At 38.4% G+C, this 18,523-nt stretch overlaps 3 protein-coding genes across 7 annotated transcripts in view; 2 read left to right on the top strand and 1 right to left on the bottom strand.

The window, feature by feature from the left end:
* Positions 1–5,582, top strand: part of LOC129755773 (serine/threonine-protein phosphatase 4 regulatory subunit 1-like) — a 474,134-nt gene extending 468,552 nt beyond the window's left edge. For all 4 annotated transcript variants that reach the window (XM_055752419.1, XM_055752418.1, XM_055752417.1 and 1 more), the window contains exons 8-11: positions 753–2,639; positions 2,712–2,834; positions 2,909–3,044; positions 4,060–5,582. In XM_055752419.1, the coding sequence (XP_055608394.1) occupies positions 753–2,639; positions 2,712–2,834; positions 2,909–3,044; positions 4,060–4,418 (2,505 nt within the window). In that variant the 3' untranslated portion in view covers positions 4,419–5,582. The remainder of the gene's footprint in view (positions 1–752; positions 2,640–2,711; positions 2,835–2,908; positions 3,045–4,059) is intronic.
* A 268-nt stretch (positions 5,583–5,850) lies between these two features.
* LOC129757819 (RING finger protein narya-like) lies at positions 5,851–9,961 on the bottom strand. 2 transcript variants are annotated; one of them, XM_055755142.1, is made up of 7 exons: positions 9,736–9,961; positions 9,593–9,657; positions 9,392–9,514; positions 9,052–9,327; positions 8,357–8,413; positions 8,255–8,287; positions 5,851–6,055 (listed from the first exon to the last, which is right to left on the bottom strand). In XM_055755142.1, exons 1-7 carry the CDS (start codon positions 9,854–9,856, stop codon positions 5,972–5,974), a joined length of 759 nt encoding a protein of 252 aa, XP_055611117.1. In that variant the 5' UTR covers positions 9,857–9,961; the 3' UTR covers positions 5,851–5,971. The 2 variants fall into 2 exon arrangements, with proteins under 2 accessions (XP_055611117.1, XP_055611118.1); XM_055755143.1 differs by having other exon boundaries at positions 9,392–9,536; positions 9,736–9,784.
* Positions 9,962–11,335: 1,374 nt separating this feature from the next.
* Positions 11,336–17,166, top strand: LOC129756828 (uncharacterized). Its single transcript, XM_055753855.1, has 2 exons — positions 11,336–12,006; positions 14,701–17,166. The coding sequence occupies exons 1-2, from the start codon at positions 11,857–11,859 to the stop codon at positions 15,874–15,876; spliced, it is 1,326 nt and encodes a 441-aa protein (XP_055609830.1). The 5' UTR covers positions 11,336–11,856; the 3' UTR covers positions 15,877–17,166.
* Positions 17,167–18,523: the final 1,357 nt, after the last annotated feature.

Genomic DNA, 18,523 nt, shown 5'->3' with positions numbered 1-18,523 from the left:
TTGAATCTCTCAGGAGTTCTTCAAATGGATTCGCCTGCGTCACAATCAGAGTTGGAGTGTTTACAATTCGGTACAGGTCATACTCCTATAGTATGTCGATCTTTTAATCCACCAGTGAAAATCTGAAATAGGAATATTGATAGGATTTTGTTCGTTTTCACGTTTTTTTTCTCGTTTTTGTATTGTGAATTCGACTCAAGATATCAATTAAATTTTTAAAGGCTCATAGAAAAACTTCTGCCCACTTCGAAAGGCTAGCATTTGACGACGGTTAGACCAGTGATACCAGTGAAACAAATTGACAACTGCTTTTCCGTGCTCAGTATGTCCGATTAGGGTTTTTACATACATTTTCATAAAATGGGGTTAATTTTACCGCTTTGATTCGCATTCTCCGTTTCGCTTTGCCTCGCATTAACTATACCATTGGCCTTAGTTCTTTAACTTATTCTCGTACCCCCATTATCTTCATGTTTAATAGATTACTTAATATATCCAACGATTTTACGTTTATTTACATCGTTTACATTTTCTTCACTGTTATATTTACCGTATTTCTCTGAAATGATCTGTGATCACAGTTGGACCTATCGGGCGTGATCCTCTTTCATTATCCAGTACTCTTTCCAAATTGGTTTGACCTGATTTAGGCGTGTGTCCATAAAGCATAAGGCATTTTATTGAAAAAAGTCAATTTTTCCATATGACTTCTAGCAATCTCATAAATTCGTTTTCCATTTCTCGTCAAATAGAACCTTGGTCAATTCCTGACCACCTTCGCTCAGCTACGCATCCTGGGACTTGCCTACAACAGCAACCTGGAGCTGAGGGTTTCGAATGCGGCCGACCGATCCTGCTTCGTGCATCTGGATACTAGCCGGATCACCTACGGAAATCAGCCTTCGGCCGATGCCTTGATCAAAAACTTCGAAACCTACGAGAAGCGCTTCCGGGAGGCGATACAAAAGTACGCGCTGCTATCGCTGGTCAAATCCAACGAGGAACCCTGGAAGGCCCGCGGGGATGACACCATCAACGTCGAGGTGTACCTTTACTCGATCGCGTTCGCTGATCGACGATCGCAACGGCTTTCGACCGGGTCAAATTCGGACGATGGTGGCATATCGAAAATATCGGACTTCTCGTACAAGCTGCTGTTGAGAAAATCTCTCTCGTCCAGCTCTTTGTGTGCTCCGCCAGTTGTTCCGGTGCCGACACTTCACCGAGGGGCAGGCGTCCCTGCACGCGGTACTATCGACGAAATGAATCCTCTGACGCGTTTCCTGAGGTATTGCTCGCCAATGAAGAATAACTTCGCCGATGCGTTTACCAAGCAGCAGAATGTTAACAATGCTGGGGACATGGATCGTCGAGGCAGTGACTCGGACGACAATCATGGCGGCTGGGGTATCGAGGACGATGGCATATCGTCGTACATGGAGAAGCTGGACGAGCAGGCCGAGTGGTTGAATTACGAGTACAGTGGCAGCGGAATAGGCAGTGGCAAATCGGATGTCGTGCCCAGGGCACAGGAAAGTGAGAAACAACCGATTACAGCCGGCAACAGTATCGAAGGAGTCGCAGCGTCCGAGGACGAATCCATTGATCCAAGCTTCAATTCGCATCAGTTTTGGTACATTAGTCCGGAAATGCCTCTGGATCTAGATTTCATCGACGATGACACAAGCACTAGGACAAATATGGAAATTAATAAAAATACTGATATAAGCAATAATAACGTTTCTTCCGGATCGGCTCCGATAGCTACGGATGAGCTGGGAGATTCCAGCGAGGATAGCAAAAATAACAACCCTAAGCATGAAAGCACTCCGAATGTAACGCAAGAGCACGATCCGCACAACGATAGCGATTCGTCGTACGGAAGCATCAACAATAACTCCGAGGCCGATGTTGACGTGGAACGGGTCAGCAGTACAGAGCGTTCTGTGCGTCAGAAACAGCCACAGCCTTCGAGTGGATCGTTCCACCAGAAGCTCGACCATGTCACGGCCGGTGTTGCCGCTATCGATATCAACAAAGAAGGGGAACGGCTCCGTAACCTGATTCGTTGGCAAAACGAGGAAGTCGAGTGGAACCTGCTGGAAGATTTTGTCCACATGAAAAACATCAAAGAGCTGTGCTTCGAATGTGCCTACTACTTCCCGGCGGTCGTGCTCACCTTCGGGGACAAATTTTGGCCTATCCTGAGCAACCACTTCTTTGCCCTGTGCAACGACATCCAAAACACGGTCCGGCGAACGATGGCCTCCTCGATCAGCAAGATAGCCTTGATCATAGGACGGGAGCATGCCACTCGAGATCTGGTTGCACCGTACATCGAGTTCCTGATGGATTCCGACGAAATCCGGATCGAGGTGATCAACAGCCTGGCCGAGTTCATCCGGGTGATCGACGGTAGCGAGCACGAAACCCTAATGGATCAGCTGAGCCTGTGCCTGCAGCCACCTCTGAACATGATGAACTGGCGCTTCCGGGAAGCCGTCGCTCGGCAACTCGTCCCACTGGTGCGGATGCACACCAAGATTCGCAAGGAGAACTGCCTTCTGTACCTGACCGGACTGGCGATGCGCCTCATGGTGGACAAGTACGATAGCGTCCGAAAGGCCGGCATGGAAGCGGTGAGTTCCACTGAGCTCTCGATAGTAAATGTATGGTTCTAATCGAACTTTCTTTCTCATTTCAAATAACAGTTCATCGAATGTTCCCGTGAGTTCCAACGGAACGACCTAGTGTTCAAGTTCTTTACGGAAAACTTTGCCCACGGTTCCAACTGGCGCCGCCGGCAAACCTACATCGTGACCGCCGGGAAAATTGTAAGATTATTCGACCTCCGTTTTCAAAGAATCAATTTTAATTTTTCTTTTTTCTCGTCTTCTCTCTCTGGCAGCTGGAAACCGGTGAGATCGAGGTGGAAATCTTCCGCAAACATCTGCTCGGCAATGTGCTGTCGTTGGCCGGGGATCCGGTTCCGAACGTGAGAATACAAGTAGCCAAGTGCCTGAAGGACATCATACTGCCGCATCGTAAGTACCTATACTTGTCTCGGTGTCGCTTTTCGTATTGCTTGAATTTGGAATCAACCGAACGTTATTATAACACGTTTCCAAAGGTCTACAGATCTGGAGCCTTTTTTTGCTGGTTTTGTTTATTGCTTAAAAAACCATCTGACATAGGGTTGTTTTAATGATTTATTCAATCTAGGTCTATCTAAACGTACAATCAGAGTTTTTTTTTGTTTTTTTTTTTTTGGTAACTTGTGTTAGATTCAATCAAGCGTGTTTGAAGGTTATATTGGGAAGAATGACCGTGGTGTTAAATTCCCGGAAAAAAAAAGTTTAAAGGTTACAGATGCGACATTAAAGCCAAAGAAAGCATAACAACAAAAAAGTTTATTTTTCGGGACGTAGGGGGTCGTTGCTTTTAAAGTGCGTACTTCTCGATTCCAGTGAAAGCCAATCACGATTTCAAAAAGCTTCAAATGATCACCACACCAGATTTGCAGATTCTATTATTTAACGGCGCAGTTAGCAATACAGAGCTCGCGAGCAAACAGGATCTGTAAATTCTTTACTCAGACGAATGACAAATCCCGGCATTCGGTTAGCCTTTTCATATGTAGCACAGTAGTGATGCCTAAATGACTATCCAAAACAACGCGAAGATCCTTTTTCTTTAATTAACACGATGTAGAAGTTCGCCCTGGATATTATAGTCGTACAAGAGCACTTAGAATAGAATCGCTTAAGGCTAATATGTTGACAGCACACCAATTAACAAACCTATCAAGGAACTGCTGTAATATCTGGCAATCTGCTAAACTATTAAAGATCAGAAGAATTTTTAATTGTCCGCGTTATTGTTGGATTTGTCAGGTTGCCTTTTTAAGTTCCTCTGTAGTTGTAGATATAAATAAAACAGATTTGCTAACGGTTCAAATTGACGATCAATACCTTACGTTTTTATAATTTCTACCTTTGGATCATGCGTTGATTACATTCCTGTTTGACTAACGTTCCTGTTTCTGCATTTCCATTCCAGCAATTTTCTCGGACGCCACCTCACCGGACGCCGAACTGGTCGAACAGGCCCTCGGGAAACTGCGATCCGATCCGGATCGGGACGTTCGCGGTCACATTGACGGCTACCAGAGCACGGACGATGACCTGATCGGAGCCGGAGCCCCGGAGATTACGGCCACGGCCTCCACCATCGACACCGCCTCGACGTCGTCGACCTCATCGACCTCATCCCTCTCGCCGCCACCCTCCCAAAAGTCGTCTTCCTCGGGCATCAACGTCAACTCGGCCTCGATCGACGATGATATGAGCTGGCTGCCGCCGGACTTCGAAGCCAGAGTGGCTGAGGCGTTTAAGCCTATGATGGACGCGTTGAAGTAGGAGGTTGTTATGATTTATTTTTTACTCGAGTGTTGTAGCTGAAATGAAAATAGAATAAAAACAACTCTATGCATATATTGAAAGATGGAATTCGAGAGCAAACTTCCTAGATCCCTTTATTCAATTACAACCCTTGTGAAACCCAGCGATGACTTGAGATAGTTCTTAATAACCAAAATTTAGAAGTGGAATCAAAACCTTAGTAAGCATCCTCTAAATATCTTTTTTTGTTTTCTTCTTAACTAAATCAATCATGCACTATGTTAGGAGATTGCTACACCCTCTAATATTGTAGTACATAGTTAAATCAAAGCTCCATAAAGACAACTACCTTTATTATACCGGATGAAACCCTTGATTTTTTGCATAAAAACCTAATTTTTCTGTAATTTTGATTCTAATTACCTACCATCAATTGAAGTCTTTTAATTCTTTTTGAAAAAAAAACAGCCGTTAAGATAAAAAAAACAACAACACCGAACTAAGTTATTTTCACACCGATTCCATTTGATCGGGTTTGCCTGCCAGTGGTCCCTGCTACAGCTCATATATAAATACGTACCTATATAAATAAGTTGGGAGTATACTACCCACCTCTTTTTTATTGAAAAGCCTCCTGCTAGTTTACGCGTACTTCCCTAGCGTGCTCCTTATCTGTACCGGAAGACAAGGTGAAATAAAAACGTTAACTTCCCAAAATAAATTTTTTCATAGCAAAAAAAAACACACACACAGAAGTAAAATGATGCAATTGATAAGACTTCAACTATCTATTAATAGAAAAAAGTTTATATAAAATTATAACTGAGTTTAGTTTTTCAGGGAACAGATAGATGAAACGATATAAAGAAATGCCTCTGAACATCCGAGCTAAAAAAATATAACTCCTCAACCTTACAGAAGATAAAAGGAAAATAAAAATAATAATTCTTAATCTTGAATAAAGATAACGTGAAGAAAGAACAGCAGCATCCGAGATAGAGGTTGTAAAAGCGAGAATGCGAAATTAAAAACCGTTTTTTTTTCTTACCTAAGTTATCTTTTTTTGAACAGTGCTAACTTTTTTTTTTGTACATTTTATATGATAATGAGAAGGAAACGTGTACGAAAAGGATTGAACTCTTTTCCATAGAATAATACAATTAATTCAAGTTACAGCGAAAACCATTAATTGTTCACTCTGATGACAAATGGCCCTGGTAATTCTTATTCTGGACATCTTTGAACCATTTACATGATTCCAAAGTTTTAATAAGTGCTTCTGTCCAAATTGAATCTCAAAAGAGAGAGATATTTTGACTTACATACATGGACAATGTCAATCAAAATTGAACATTCAGATCAGTTATCATAGAAACATAGACACGAAAATATTTTATTTAATCAACAACGTAATCGAGAAATGACACAATAGTATTATTCTAACACTTGTTTGATAATTCCTGAAGCTATAAAGTTTACAGTTACAATACACTGTAAAAGTACTCTCTGGGGCCACCTCCAGTCAATAATACGATTCCAAAAGCAGTCTGCTCACAGTAACGGAACACTGCCTATCGCGAAGCTTTTCCACTTGAGGAGGGCGTGAATCCTAGTTCAACCGATCGATCCGAGTTGGTCGATGAGGATTGTGCGTACTGAAAAAAAAAAAGAAAAACAAAAATATTATAGTCGGTATAAAGATGAATTGATCTTATATGTTCTATTTGTTGCTCGTGGAGCATATTTCGGTATCGATTTTTGAATACGGCGAATGCGCCGTACTGTACTGTAAATCTACATAATCACATAAATGCGTTAAGCCCTTTATTTTACATTCGAAAATATGATCTTCTTTTAATTTTTCTGATTTTAGTGAAGTTAAATTTAATTTTTTAAATTAGGCGAATAGCTTTTTTTATGAGTGTGTAATCCCACAGTTCAATCGCCCATTTCCCCTCAAAATTTCGTCGCGAACAAAAAGGCCAATAGTTATTTCGAGATAGAAAAAGGGCATCGAAGTTTTTGAAATTTTTGTTTTCCAGGACGAGGAGATGCACAAATCAGTATTTATAAGATCGTTGAATGTGCTAATGTGTTAATGTGATCATTTGGACCCGCTTTCAAGCCGAAATTTGCTTGAACATTGCTTCTTTAACAAGTGATCCAAAAGGCGAACAGTCATTCTGCAATTTAAAAGGGCGCTCCAATTTGGCGAATGAACAAAATGAGAGCACCAGTCTGTGGTAAAAGGGCCCACAGTTATATTTATTATTTTTTTCAAGTAATTAGTACGGAAAAGCTATATTTATCCATTGGGTGATGAAATTAAATCAATTTGAAAGCATTTTAGCGACTTATTTAGGAAAATGATTGTACGCAGCTAAATAGGAAATCGATTTTATTTTCTGAAACTTGGAATGCGTTTTTCTCAAAACAAAGGTCTTGGCGTGTATGCCCTTTTCGAAAATCGATACCGATTTCTTTCTTTAAAATAAACTTTTATATCTTGTTTACTAACGGTGCTGAAAATTGCTGAAAAGTTCGGAAACTTGTGCCCCACAATATGATCAGTGACAATCATTAGGAGCGGAACAAGTCCTTGTAGACGGTGGCTCCAGAGATTCAATAATGGTCGAAGGAACTAAACTTCTACTAAAATTGATCGGAGAACCCTCTTTTTTTATCGTGGCGAAAATTATCCATCGATCAAAAACAGGAACAAAACTTATTACCACTTTTGGGAACCACATTAGGAACCAGTATCGTACATTTTTCACCAGTTTACTCACGCCCACTTCATCGCTTAAGATGAAGATCGCACTAGAACTTTCGCGGAATTCCTCCCTCCCTCCAAGAAGAAGAAGAAAAACATTTGTATAATCAGCGACTTGCCCTTACTAAAGTTGTATCACTCCCATAGTTGCTTTGTGGTTGTATATTGAGTTGTGTCCTAGTTTGCTGTGCCCTTCTTTGAAGTTCTTAGCACGGCAACTCTTCACCAGATCAGCAGCGTGGAGAACAGTTCTCCTTGCTATGCTGATTTCGCTCGCCATTCCCAAAATTCATGTTTTCGTTGGAAAGTCAGCTTTGTAAACTGAATTCAGCTCCTAAAAAAGTAAGTAAGCGAATCTACTTGAACTGCATACAACTCTGAAATGTGTTTGCAGAGTAATTTCACAAAAAAATTAACATAAACTCAATATTATAGCTACCGCGAGAACTATTGCGAATGTTCATCTTTAGCAAATAGTTTGTTTTTTAATTATGTCTTGAGATGCGTCATATATGCCATTAGGTTCATCGTCGACAGAGCATATTGTCGTTTGGGCCTAATATTTTGCCCGGCTTGAAGTTTAAAAAAAAAGCGAAACTGAAATTTTTTTTTTTTCAGAACAATAACGGCACCAATACAGATGTTACACTTTGACTCTAACGTTAGAAGGAATTCTATTCCGAAAAACAATCAGTGTTTTAGTCACTTTAGTTATGAGCATTCCTTATTTTAACCTTGAGCATAATTTTTCTCATTATTACAAACGAAAGCTTGAAAGCTCCGGATATTCTACCATTAAGCGCTGAGATTCTTTGCCAGCGGTGGCTCCAGAGATTCACGCACTGCAAAATGTTTTAAAAGGGTCAAAAATGGAACCTATTTCCTGGTGTATTTGTCTTTCTTTTAACCTCTTTTAGAAGGTTTAAAATGTATGACCGTAAGATTGCTCTTCATAACACAAAAGTTTAAAAAATTAGTCAGAGCAAGTTACACTTCTACCATTGAGTCGATTAGTCGAACATACATTTGTTGCTTATTGAAATATTCTGAAAAAAAACATAAATAATTTAGTGTATCTTACCTTAATATTCAGAAATGAATCCTTTGGGTAGATCTGTGAAACAGATAAAATAAAAAAAAATCAAAATAAATTCATTATTTAATTTTCGATTTAGTTGCTTACATTTTGATCTTCTGAGCTGCTGGATTGCTTGTCACGGAAGAACGATCTGTGCTTGTGCTGTCGATATAAGAAAAAAAAAATAAAAAAAATAGGCAATTACTAAAGGAAACACACTGTAGTTACGCTGCTTAAGAAGTATTGTTAGAAACTGTTAAGCTAAGGAAAATTAAATTCTACAACTAACATTGCACCTAATGCCTGTTATTGGAAAATATACGATTTTTTGGATGTTATAAATTAATTGATGTTAAATAAATTATGGATCGCTGGTCAGGACGACAAAAAACCAGCGGTAGCTTTCAAAACTACAGCTACAGGAAGCCACCACCGAAATCCTAACTGAAACTGTTCTTGGAAGTGACTTTTACTTCATAAGTAAAATGCCTTAACAAAACCGTATGTAAATTTAAAAAAAAATGTTTTTGTGAAAACTCATTTTAGAGATATTAGAAGTCTTCCAGCGTTAAAAGGGGTAAGGAAAAAAAATCGAAAACACGCTTTAATATATGTGTGTTTCGAAATTTTTCCTTTATATTTTTCGAAATGTTGTACCTATGATTCGTTCGATTAAAAAAGTTCGTTTTAAAAATCTTAAAACTGCACGTTTAGCATTCTCAACTCAAAATTGATCAATTTCAACATCAATTTTCCAAGGCTGCCAAGAGCCTCGACAATTTTGAAACCCTAATACTCACATGGTGTCCTTTAGAACTGCTTGGCTGATGCCTATCGAAGTACGATTTTTCATCCTGTCGATAGCGTTGCTGCCGAGAGGAAGAGGCCGACGCCTGGCTGGCATCGTTGTTATCGTTCTTGGGCGAGGGAGAGCTGTCCGTCGGCGAGGAGCTATCTCGCTGAGCTTCTTGCAGTGCCCTCCGCTGGGTGCGCAGCTCGTTGTGCTTTTCCTGTACCTTGTAAATTTTCTTCCTCAGGGCCATATCGTTGACCTTCAGCTGTTTGTATTTTTCCACCTGAAAATTTTATGAGGGTTATCTTAGGGCGCTCTTTAATTCTCAAACATGTAACACAACCCACAGTAGCATCTATCTGTCGTATTAGGTTCAATTTGTGTTTCTGTTGAAAGTTCATGATGCGGAATGCTTTCTCCAGCGGTCTTATAGGTTTCGGATCGTACATCGCCTTAACTTCCGGATTCATCTAAACGAAACGAAAAATGTAACTGAATAAAATTTAAATTGTGATGACAGATTTTCATTGGTTAAAAATACAACTCACCTCGTTGTTAATTTCAATAAATCGGTTATCATTGAATTTACAAAGTGGACAGATTTTCCCACGATCTGAAATCATAGAAAAGTTAAGATTTTCACAATTTTACACAAAACATTACATAAAAAAAAACTTGACAAAATACTTACGTGTTTGGGCCATACACTTGATGCACAGAACATGCATACATCGGGCTTGGTAAAATTTTCGGCTTTTCCTTGCCATTTGGTAGTAGCAAACATTGCAATGTATCCACAGAGCGGGACCCATTTTAGGCGAAGCCGAATTCGCCGAAACAAAATTATTCTACTCAACAAAACAAAGATTTCACATAAGATTTAGCTCCGCAGTTTTTTAACGGTTGCGGCCACGTGAGACGGTAAACACATTTGAAAAACGCACGTTAATGTCAACAATGAAAAAATAACGCTGTGTTACAAAATAATTCACGGTGATAAAATATTAAAAGTTATTTAATAAATCTTAGCGCTACTTTCCTGATGTTATCTCAAATTGTTCATAGTTAACAGAGCTCAAAACAAGAAATTTGAACTTAAAAGTTGTGGTAGAATTATTCACCATACTTTCGAATTGAATTGCATTTGCGGTGGCTATTTAAAGTCAAACTTAAACTTCCAAACGTTCTATAAGACACACGTTGAAATATCGGAAACTTGGCTTAGTTTTTTATACTTATGTTGTTAGTTGAAACCGTGGGTTTCTTCTATATATGAGCATTTTGAATGCTCTTGCGAAAAAAAATTTGAACTGATGTTATTCGAAATAAATGTAAAACTTGTACGAATATGTGCACCTGGCAGCCCCAGTCAGTAAGTCCGTCCGTTTTCATCGTTTTCATCTTGTGTTTCTTCCTCTCTCACTCAGTTCCAATGTGTGAGGAGCACCACCATATTTTGATTTGCGTAACTGATGAAACGCCTGAATTTGAGCTTTTCCGGTACGCACCGAAATTTCTCAAAGTGACTTAACTAAATTTTGTAGGATAATTTTTTATTTAAAGTTTTAGTTCAACCATGCAATTTGTTAGGAAAATTCAACAAAAAAAACTTTAGCTACAATTTAATTTCTCTAAAAAATGTGACATTTTGAAAAACATATCTACCCTCTTCTTTCTTCGGCTGATGTCATGCTGAAACAACTAGCAACGCAACGCAACGCAACGTTCCAATAAGATTGCGTTGCATTGCATTGGTATGTCATGCTGGCGCGACCTGTCACTTTGAAATTCCCTACAAATCATCACTTCTCTACATCTGATAATGCTTTAAATCGTCTCCTTTCTTTCCGGAGCCATCAAAAACTCATCAAATCACGACCCGGATTGCAAGAATGCCGAAATTTGAACCGACAAAATTCCTTGTTTTTTTGCCGGAATTAAGAATTCATGAAAATTTTCTCGCCGATTAAGATAGTTTTTAGTTTATTATCACAAGTTCGGACAGATCTTCGTACTATTGTGCTTAAAACCCGGAATCACTGCTTCAAATCGAGAAAAAACAATGTTCCTATTGGATTTCCTACTAGTCGCGCTACTAAACACATTGGCATCAGATTGGTCGCGCTACTCAAAGCAACCAGTATGACAGGTCTGCGCGATTTCCATGGAGATCAAATGAGAGCTGGTTAGTCGTGTGAACGTTGCGTTGTAGGTCGCGTTGCTAGTTGCTTCAGCATGACATCAGCCTTCGCCGCAGCTGATTTTCTCACAGCTAGGGAGCTTTCGTGTGCAGGCATTTTACACAATTCGTTTCGTTCTCGTCATTCGGTTTTGATAATTTCGTTCGTTCGCTCGCAGTTTCGGGGTGTTCTGTAAATCAAGTTCATTGGGCCAGCCAAGCGTACTTGGAAATCGCCTTTTAAGGTGACTTTTGCACTAGTTAAAACAATATTGTCAGTCAGGTGTCCAGAAATATTTAGACATAAGTGAAAAGTATTGTTAAATTCGAAACTCGTGTGCTCTATAGGAAAAGTGGAAAACAAAGAAAGTGTCAGAAAAAAGCGCGCTAATTTTCATTCGATTGAGAATCAAGCTTTTCATTTCTCACAGCAGGCTGAAAAAATCGCTCTCCTTGAAAATTATTTGCCCCGTAAGCATATTGATGAAAAAACGAAACGGGAATAATTGAGGAACAACACAACCAACAAAGGAAAACTCTACGAAGAAAACCCATCTACGTAGTAACGAACGAAATCGTGTTACTATTTGCATCCAAAACACTGAATCCATCGAATGAGAAAGGACAGTCAAGATGAATGAAAACCTAACGAAAATATGTCGCATATGTCTGACCGAGGGCTCCCGGAACATTTTCCAGAAGACGGTCGCCCAGGATGGATTGTACAACGTTTCGTCCCTGAATCGGATCTCGGAAAAACTTCGCTACGTAACTCTGCTGAAGGTAAGCAACGCACGTAGGTATATATTTAAAGAAAAGAATATCACAACAACAAACGACAAGGTGGTTGTGGGAAAACTCGAGAGGGAAAGCGAAGCTTTCTGGCAGTGAGGCCAAATAGTCTTATCGAATCTCAAAGTAATATTTTTAAACTATTCCTCAATGCTATAAAGCGGGCCATAGACTACACAACATTTGTACAAATGCGATGAAATTCGATGAAATTTTGCCGCTGTGAGCACGATTTGCATAGTGTATGGCACTGCTTGAATGAGCGCCCAAACGGTTGGAGTAAAATCGGTCGGGATCGAAATATTTTGTACAAAACATTCTCCCAGCCGGGGTGGAGATGGTTTTTTTTGTTGCTGTTGCTGTTTTCGCCAGCAATCATTTGTGTTCGCGTGAAATATGTTTGTATAGTGTGTGGGCGAGCATAGATCAAACAATCGACGCGGAATCATCGAATTTGTACAGGCCAATTTGTGTAGTCTATGGCCCGCTTAAGGCTAAGGGCAACTTCAACACTGATCTGAATAGTCGATTTGGAATAAACGTTGTACATTCGTGATTTAAATTCAGTTTAATGAAACTAGGCTTTATCTAAGTATTGGCAAAAGAAATGATCTAAACCTGATTCGAATGGAACTAACTTTTTGTAAGTTATAAACATGTTTTTTTTTTTTTTTTTTCCAATAATATTCTTTATTAAGGCCTTTTACTTTTTACAAGTTCTTATGTGCCGTGGGTCAATTCTTTTCTTTAAACTAATGGGTTGGAAGGGGTTTGAAGGGGAAGTGGTTGGGATAGGAGGGGGATAGGAATTATTTTCACTGTTCATATTCCGTGTCGCGGAATTTGTGTGAATCTTGTCGCTTTCGCGTTGTGGGTCTTTTGAAGATTCATCTTCAGAAACCATCGGGGATGGCAGAGATGATTTTTTTCGAGGAGGAGAAATAGTCGAGAGTGTTTTTTCTGGAGTTTTGATTTCTGTCGGGTGATGATTTCTTTTCTGCTGTTGCTGGTGTTGTTGTTGTTGATCGTGATCGTTCGGTTGACTCGATGATGCAGGTCGGGAGATTTTTTCCGTCTGTTGTTTTCGTTTTTTCTGCTGGAAGTGTTGATCGCTTTGGAACTTGACGACTGCTGCGTAGCTGGTGCTGGTGGTGTTTTGTGTTTCGGCTATTTTACGAGCGGCTGCGAGTGTGATGTTCTTTTCAGTTTTTATTTTAAGCACTTCGGTTTCGTATACATATACTGGGCAGCTACGATCGAGTGGAGCATGGTCACCTTTACAGTTTCCACAATGTTTTGCTTTGGCGGTGCAACTATCACTGCTGTGAGACTCGGAACAAACAATACATGCTTCTACAGCAACACATTTGTTTTTAGGGTGTCCATATTTGAGGCAAAGTCGGCATATCAGCGGTTGAGGATAATAGAGTCGGGTCCTGAGGCGAATAAAACCGAAGTTGATGAATTCGGGTACCACTGTCGAGTTTATTGTTAAAACAATTGTTGCTGTTCCTACAACCCCTGTGGGAGTTTTTTTTGTTATCCTTCGGACTGCTGTAATTTTTTGCGGAGCAAGCTCTTTTAGCAGATCATCGTCGGTCATGCCTTCCACCTCACTGCATTGAACAACGAATTTCCGAGTGTTTAATTCGGGATGATGTCCTATTTCGATTGGTGTACCGTCCATTAACTTCGTTAGAGAAGTCATTTTTCTGGCTTGGCCTTCATTCCTAAGCTTAAGAACGTACCTTTTTTTGTTTCTCTCGAAATAGCCGCTCTCAATTTTGCCCGCGTGCTGCGCAATAGATTTTTCAATAATAAAGGGATTGTTGGGAAGATTTGATCCATCTTTAGCCTGCAGATATAAATAATAAAGGTTTCCGTGTACGTTCTGCGGATCCATCCATTCCGGAATGGTTCTCTCGGGGTAGTTTCCAGGGGAAGGACTCATCCTGCAGTAAAACCACTTATCACTTTCACTCTCATCTAAAAAAGATTTACAGTTGCCTTCCAAGAACGTATGTCGAGCGCGTTGAGAAACACGTCCGATCACGGCGAAGGCAGAGAAAAAACTGTGATTATAAACATGTAGAATAAATATGATTAACAGGATAAATAAAGTAACATAAAAATAATAAAATAAATTAATACAAAATTAGACCAGAAAAAAATGTTAAACTAGACATAACAAGATTAATAAGAACAAAACAGCACAAAACTAAACAAGACGAAACAAGAAAATTTACAGAATTGACAGTACTGGCGAAATTTACAAAATTGATGGAAAAAACCTTGAATGAAAAAAATCTACTTCTAAATACTAAATACTAAATTTACTTAATTTGCAAATAAACAAAATAAATAATCATTAAAGCTTTTTCGAAAACTTCTATTTAATTTTTGTTTTTAATTGAATTTTGTTCTTCCTACTGAATTCATTTGTTCTGCAAAGGGCAACTTTTTAAAACTGATTGAAATACCTAACCAGTACCTGTTCTTACCAGTAACAGATTAACTATTAAGGAACTGCCACAAAAGAAGTTTTCTTTATGTTTATCTTTATTTTTTTTTAAATTTGATGATTAAACCTTATTTTGTTGTTGAAATTCATGATATACCTTATTGTTTTTTTTTTCTTATATTTACTTAAATATCACTTGGCTAACTATATGTTTCTATTTATAGATTGACGAACTGGAAAACCTTCCCGCTTTGATCTGTGACCTGTGTATCGTTCAGCTCAACGTGGCCTACAACTTTAAACGGCAAGCCACCGATTCCGACACCAAACTGCGCCAATACATGATCGAAAACGGCATCGATATCATGAAAGATCCGCGATCCTTGCCGCGGTCTCGCCCAACTGCAGCAACAACCGCAACCACAACGATTCGTGCAATCACTTCGTCCGCTCGTGTGAATCAAAGATGCAATTCGACGTCCTCTTCATCGGTGCAGGAGGTTGCTTTGGCCCCCAATTCCTACCCGGGCAACGGTATTCGGCTGCAACCGATCCGCATCAAAGTGGAATCGCCGGAGTCGTTGGAACAATCGCCGGACTCAATCGAGCTCATTTCGAATTCAACAATTTCTCCTTTGAGCTCTACAAACTCAACAAGTGCAGTTCCGAACGCAGTTCCAGTGACCGAAGCAACGACAGCAGCTATTTCCGATATTGCAAATAGTTCACTTTCGTCCAGCAAAAATAGTTTGGGTTCAAACGGTCGAGATAGCACCATGGTAGTTGTCGAAAATCGTCAGAGCAACGATCAGGCGGATAGAGAATACGTGCGTCGAATTCTTGGTTCCAACAGCAGTCTAGCGAGCAGCTCTGAACAAGTGGCAAAATCTGATGCGACAGACAAGGGTTTGAATGGTAGAAAGTCAAGAACCTCTTCAAAAATATTGGACATGGACAAACCCGAAGACAGCAACAAGAATGTACGCATGAGAAACCTGTTGTCTTCTTTAACTATCAACATGGTTACGAGTCGTTTCCCTAAATCAAAGTTAAGAATAAAAGCTCGTAAGAAGCTGCAGAACAAAAAACTTCACGAGAAAAATCACGGCACACCACGCTCTTCTGCGCAAAGCCGAGTAGGAGGTCCAAAGTTAACTCCAGGCAGTGTTGATAAATCCGATCCGAGAATTCAAAATCTTATCAAAGCTCGAATGGCGCGACAAAACAAAACTATCATCAGCGGTACCACACTGAAATCGTTGGGGAAAAAGATTCGCGAGGAAAGGGAGACACAAAACCACGACTCAACCAGAAGGAAAAGAAAACCGACCTATAAGAAACTTGAAGATATCAAGCAGCCTAAGCAAGGCGAACCGATTCCTGTCGCGACGAAATCTTGATTAAGAATCAAGAAGGAATTTGTTGTTGAATTGTAAGCGTATAGGTATAGTTGAGATTATACACACTGTTCTTGAGATACAAAACAAGATGCTATCTTAGTTCTAATATATAATATTTGTAAAGCATGTTTGAAGCATGTCAGTAAAATTTGATAGATCCTCGTAAAACACAAAGTTGAGCATAGGTTTAGATATAGAAAGTAACATAATATAGAAAAATATATCCCCCCGACCTGAAGTTGATTCTAGAAAAAAAAGCAGTTATGTTTGTGCCTTAAATGACAAAATCACCCTACCTAGTAAAATGAGTGCACAATTGTTATTATCATTACACTTGTAACACTTCCTAGAAGAAAAACATCATTCTTATACAAATGTTTTTATGTTTTGTCTTTTAAATTATAACAAATACAATATTTAAAAATATACAAGTGTACTAGAAGATGATTGACAAACGCATTGCACGAATCGCTTCCTCTCGGGAAACCTTTTCAAAACGCTTTTAGAGAGATCATGTGCAAGAGATTGCGAGCATTGCTGAACTAGCCTTTGGAGTTTATGTCGACTAGCGTTACCGGATCAGGTTAGGTCATAACCATAAGAAAAGCAGCCAATAATGGTGAGTACTGCTTTAAGTTATTTTCAATTTTAATTTATTGATACCGATTAGAAATTGGATTTGGTATTGTAGTACGTTCTAGGTTGCAAATCAAAGCTAAAGGGCTTTTGAATGATTAAATACTATATTGAACTTCAAACTTTGTGTAATTTAATTTTAAAACCATTGTTTTCAAACCTTAACTTACACAAATTTATACAAGAAAATATTAATGAGGTTAGCATGGTTTGCTAAAAATTGTTGATTACACCATTCAGACCCTTGTAGTACAATTTAAAGTGCGTCTTTTTAAAATTTTGTTTTCATTCTGATTGGAATGTGTTCTCAAATATTAAATCAAAACATGGATATTAAAATAGAACGCACTTTAATGAGCTGTAGTATAGATTGTAAAGTTTAATCTTCATCTTCTATTCACCTGTTTTCAAATGTTGCAATAAAGGCAATTTTAAAACGTTTTACATATCCCTCTATTAATTTTAACTGCATTGGTACGAATCAAGATAACACGTGAAACAAAACAGGTAGAAAAAAAAGTAATGTATAAAACTCAAGTTAGAATAAAGTTATTTATTAAAAGTTTAAAATTCTATAATAACTCATGGTGCTTAAATAAGAAATGTACCTATCCACAAAAATAATGCAAATGGTGCACCTGTTTGAAATAAAAACCACCCAAAAAATAATATCGTTTTCAATTCTTTGAAACATATTCGAAACATAAAAATGTAATACTTCGATTAATTTGTAAATTATTAAAAAAAATAATTAAAATCAATATCGAAATTCCATAGTTCAAAAAGTGACAGGTCTCTAAAAAGTTTTTTTTATTCAGGAGGAAAAATCAGTTAGTGATTGCTATTGCGCTATTTAGATATTTTTTGTGTTAGGTAGTGCATCTTGTTTCAAATACCATTAAGCTTGTTAGTTCAAAGCAGGTTTAATCATCTATAACTACTCATAGATGCAATGCACATCTTGAGTGATTCCTTCGCTCAATGACATCATCTACAGACAATCAGATCGGTGATACGCTACGGGTATTAAACTTTGCTCAATTTTATGACAACCACTCGGGTTCCAGTTATAGCACAGCAGCTAGACAGACAGGCCCTTTGCAGGTGACGTTTGCCAGTTGAGATTTTAGCAATCGGTTCATGGAAAGGTACAGAAGACCTGGTCCTGTTTGCTAAAATCCCCTAATTATATAGATTTTTCGCACAGAGAGTAAACAAAAAAAATCCAATTAATATGTTCAGATTCACGTTTCAGATTTTTAGATTTTAGATTGCAAAATTCCGATTTAAGATTCCCGATTCAGATTTTAGATGCAGATTAAGTGTCAGATACAGATTTCAGTTTACAGGTTTCTGATTTAAGTATTTATATTTCAGAATTAAGATTTCAGATTGAGATTTCCAATTCCTATTTAATATTCAGTTTCAGATTTCAGATTCAAACTTTGAAAAAAGTAATAAAGAAAAATAGAATTCAGCAAAGTATGTAAAAGTTCCTGAAATTCATATTTTCTTATCAGTCTCACTAAAAGACTGAACAGCTCTTGAGCTTTTCAACAAGAACATAAATTTTCAGTTGTATAGCATTCTATTCCAGCCGTCATCAATAAAACTGTGGGTTCAGGCTCTTAAGTTTTATGGAACTTGTGTTTTTTTGGAGAATATGATGAACAAAAGTCCTTTATACAAATATTTATTTTTATGTTATTCAAAGTCAAGGGAAAAAAAATCGGAAATCATGCTTCAGAAAAAAATGGCTGAATATCAGCTACCAAATGCCACTATAGAAAAATCAACTTAGTGCAAAAGTAACATAAAGTTAGATACATTTTTTCTGATTTTTTCCTGTTATTATTATACCACACAAATGTTAAAAAGTGGTGTGAAACCTGTATTTTGAAATAAATTAACAGCCAAACTTGTAGTAGAGAAATTTAGAACCAAGCGGGTTCGAAGTAAGTGTAATGAAGGTCGAACACGAAATTATGGCGACACATTCAACAGAACATAA

Source organism: Uranotaenia lowii, chromosome 3, assembly GCF_029784155.1.
Source record: "Uranotaenia lowii strain MFRU-FL chromosome 3, ASM2978415v1, whole genome shotgun sequence".
Lineage (NCBI taxonomy): Eukaryota > Metazoa > Arthropoda > Insecta > Diptera > Culicidae > Uranotaenia > Uranotaenia lowii.
The sequence above is the reverse complement of the archived record's forward strand: the minus strand, read 5'-3'. Positions and strand labels throughout refer to the sequence as shown.

What these genes read in the sequence shown, in the direction of transcription:
- LOC129757819 (XM_055755142.1), bottom strand. Translation starts at nt 9,856, where the DNA reads ATGGGTCCCGCTCTGTGGATACATTGCAATGTTTGCTACTACCAAATG. An exon ending in GCAGTTCTAAAGGACACCAT is followed by an intron (nt 8,414 to 9,051) that starts GTGAGTATTAGG and finishes TTATATCGACAG; the next exon opens with CACAAGCACAGATCGTTCTT. An exon ending in ATTCATTTCTGAATATTAAG is followed by an intron (nt 6,056 to 8,254) that starts GTAAGATACACT and finishes TTTTTTTTTCAG; the next exon opens with TACGCACAATCCTCATCGAC.
- LOC129756828 (XM_055753855.1), top strand. Translation starts at nt 11,857, where the DNA reads ATGAATGAAAACCTAACGAAAATATGTCGCATATGTCTGACCGAGGGC. An exon ending in GCTACGTAACTCTGCTGAAG is followed by an intron (nt 12,007 to 14,700) that starts GTAAGCAACGCA and finishes TTCTATTTATAG; the next exon opens with ATTGACGAACTGGAAAACCT.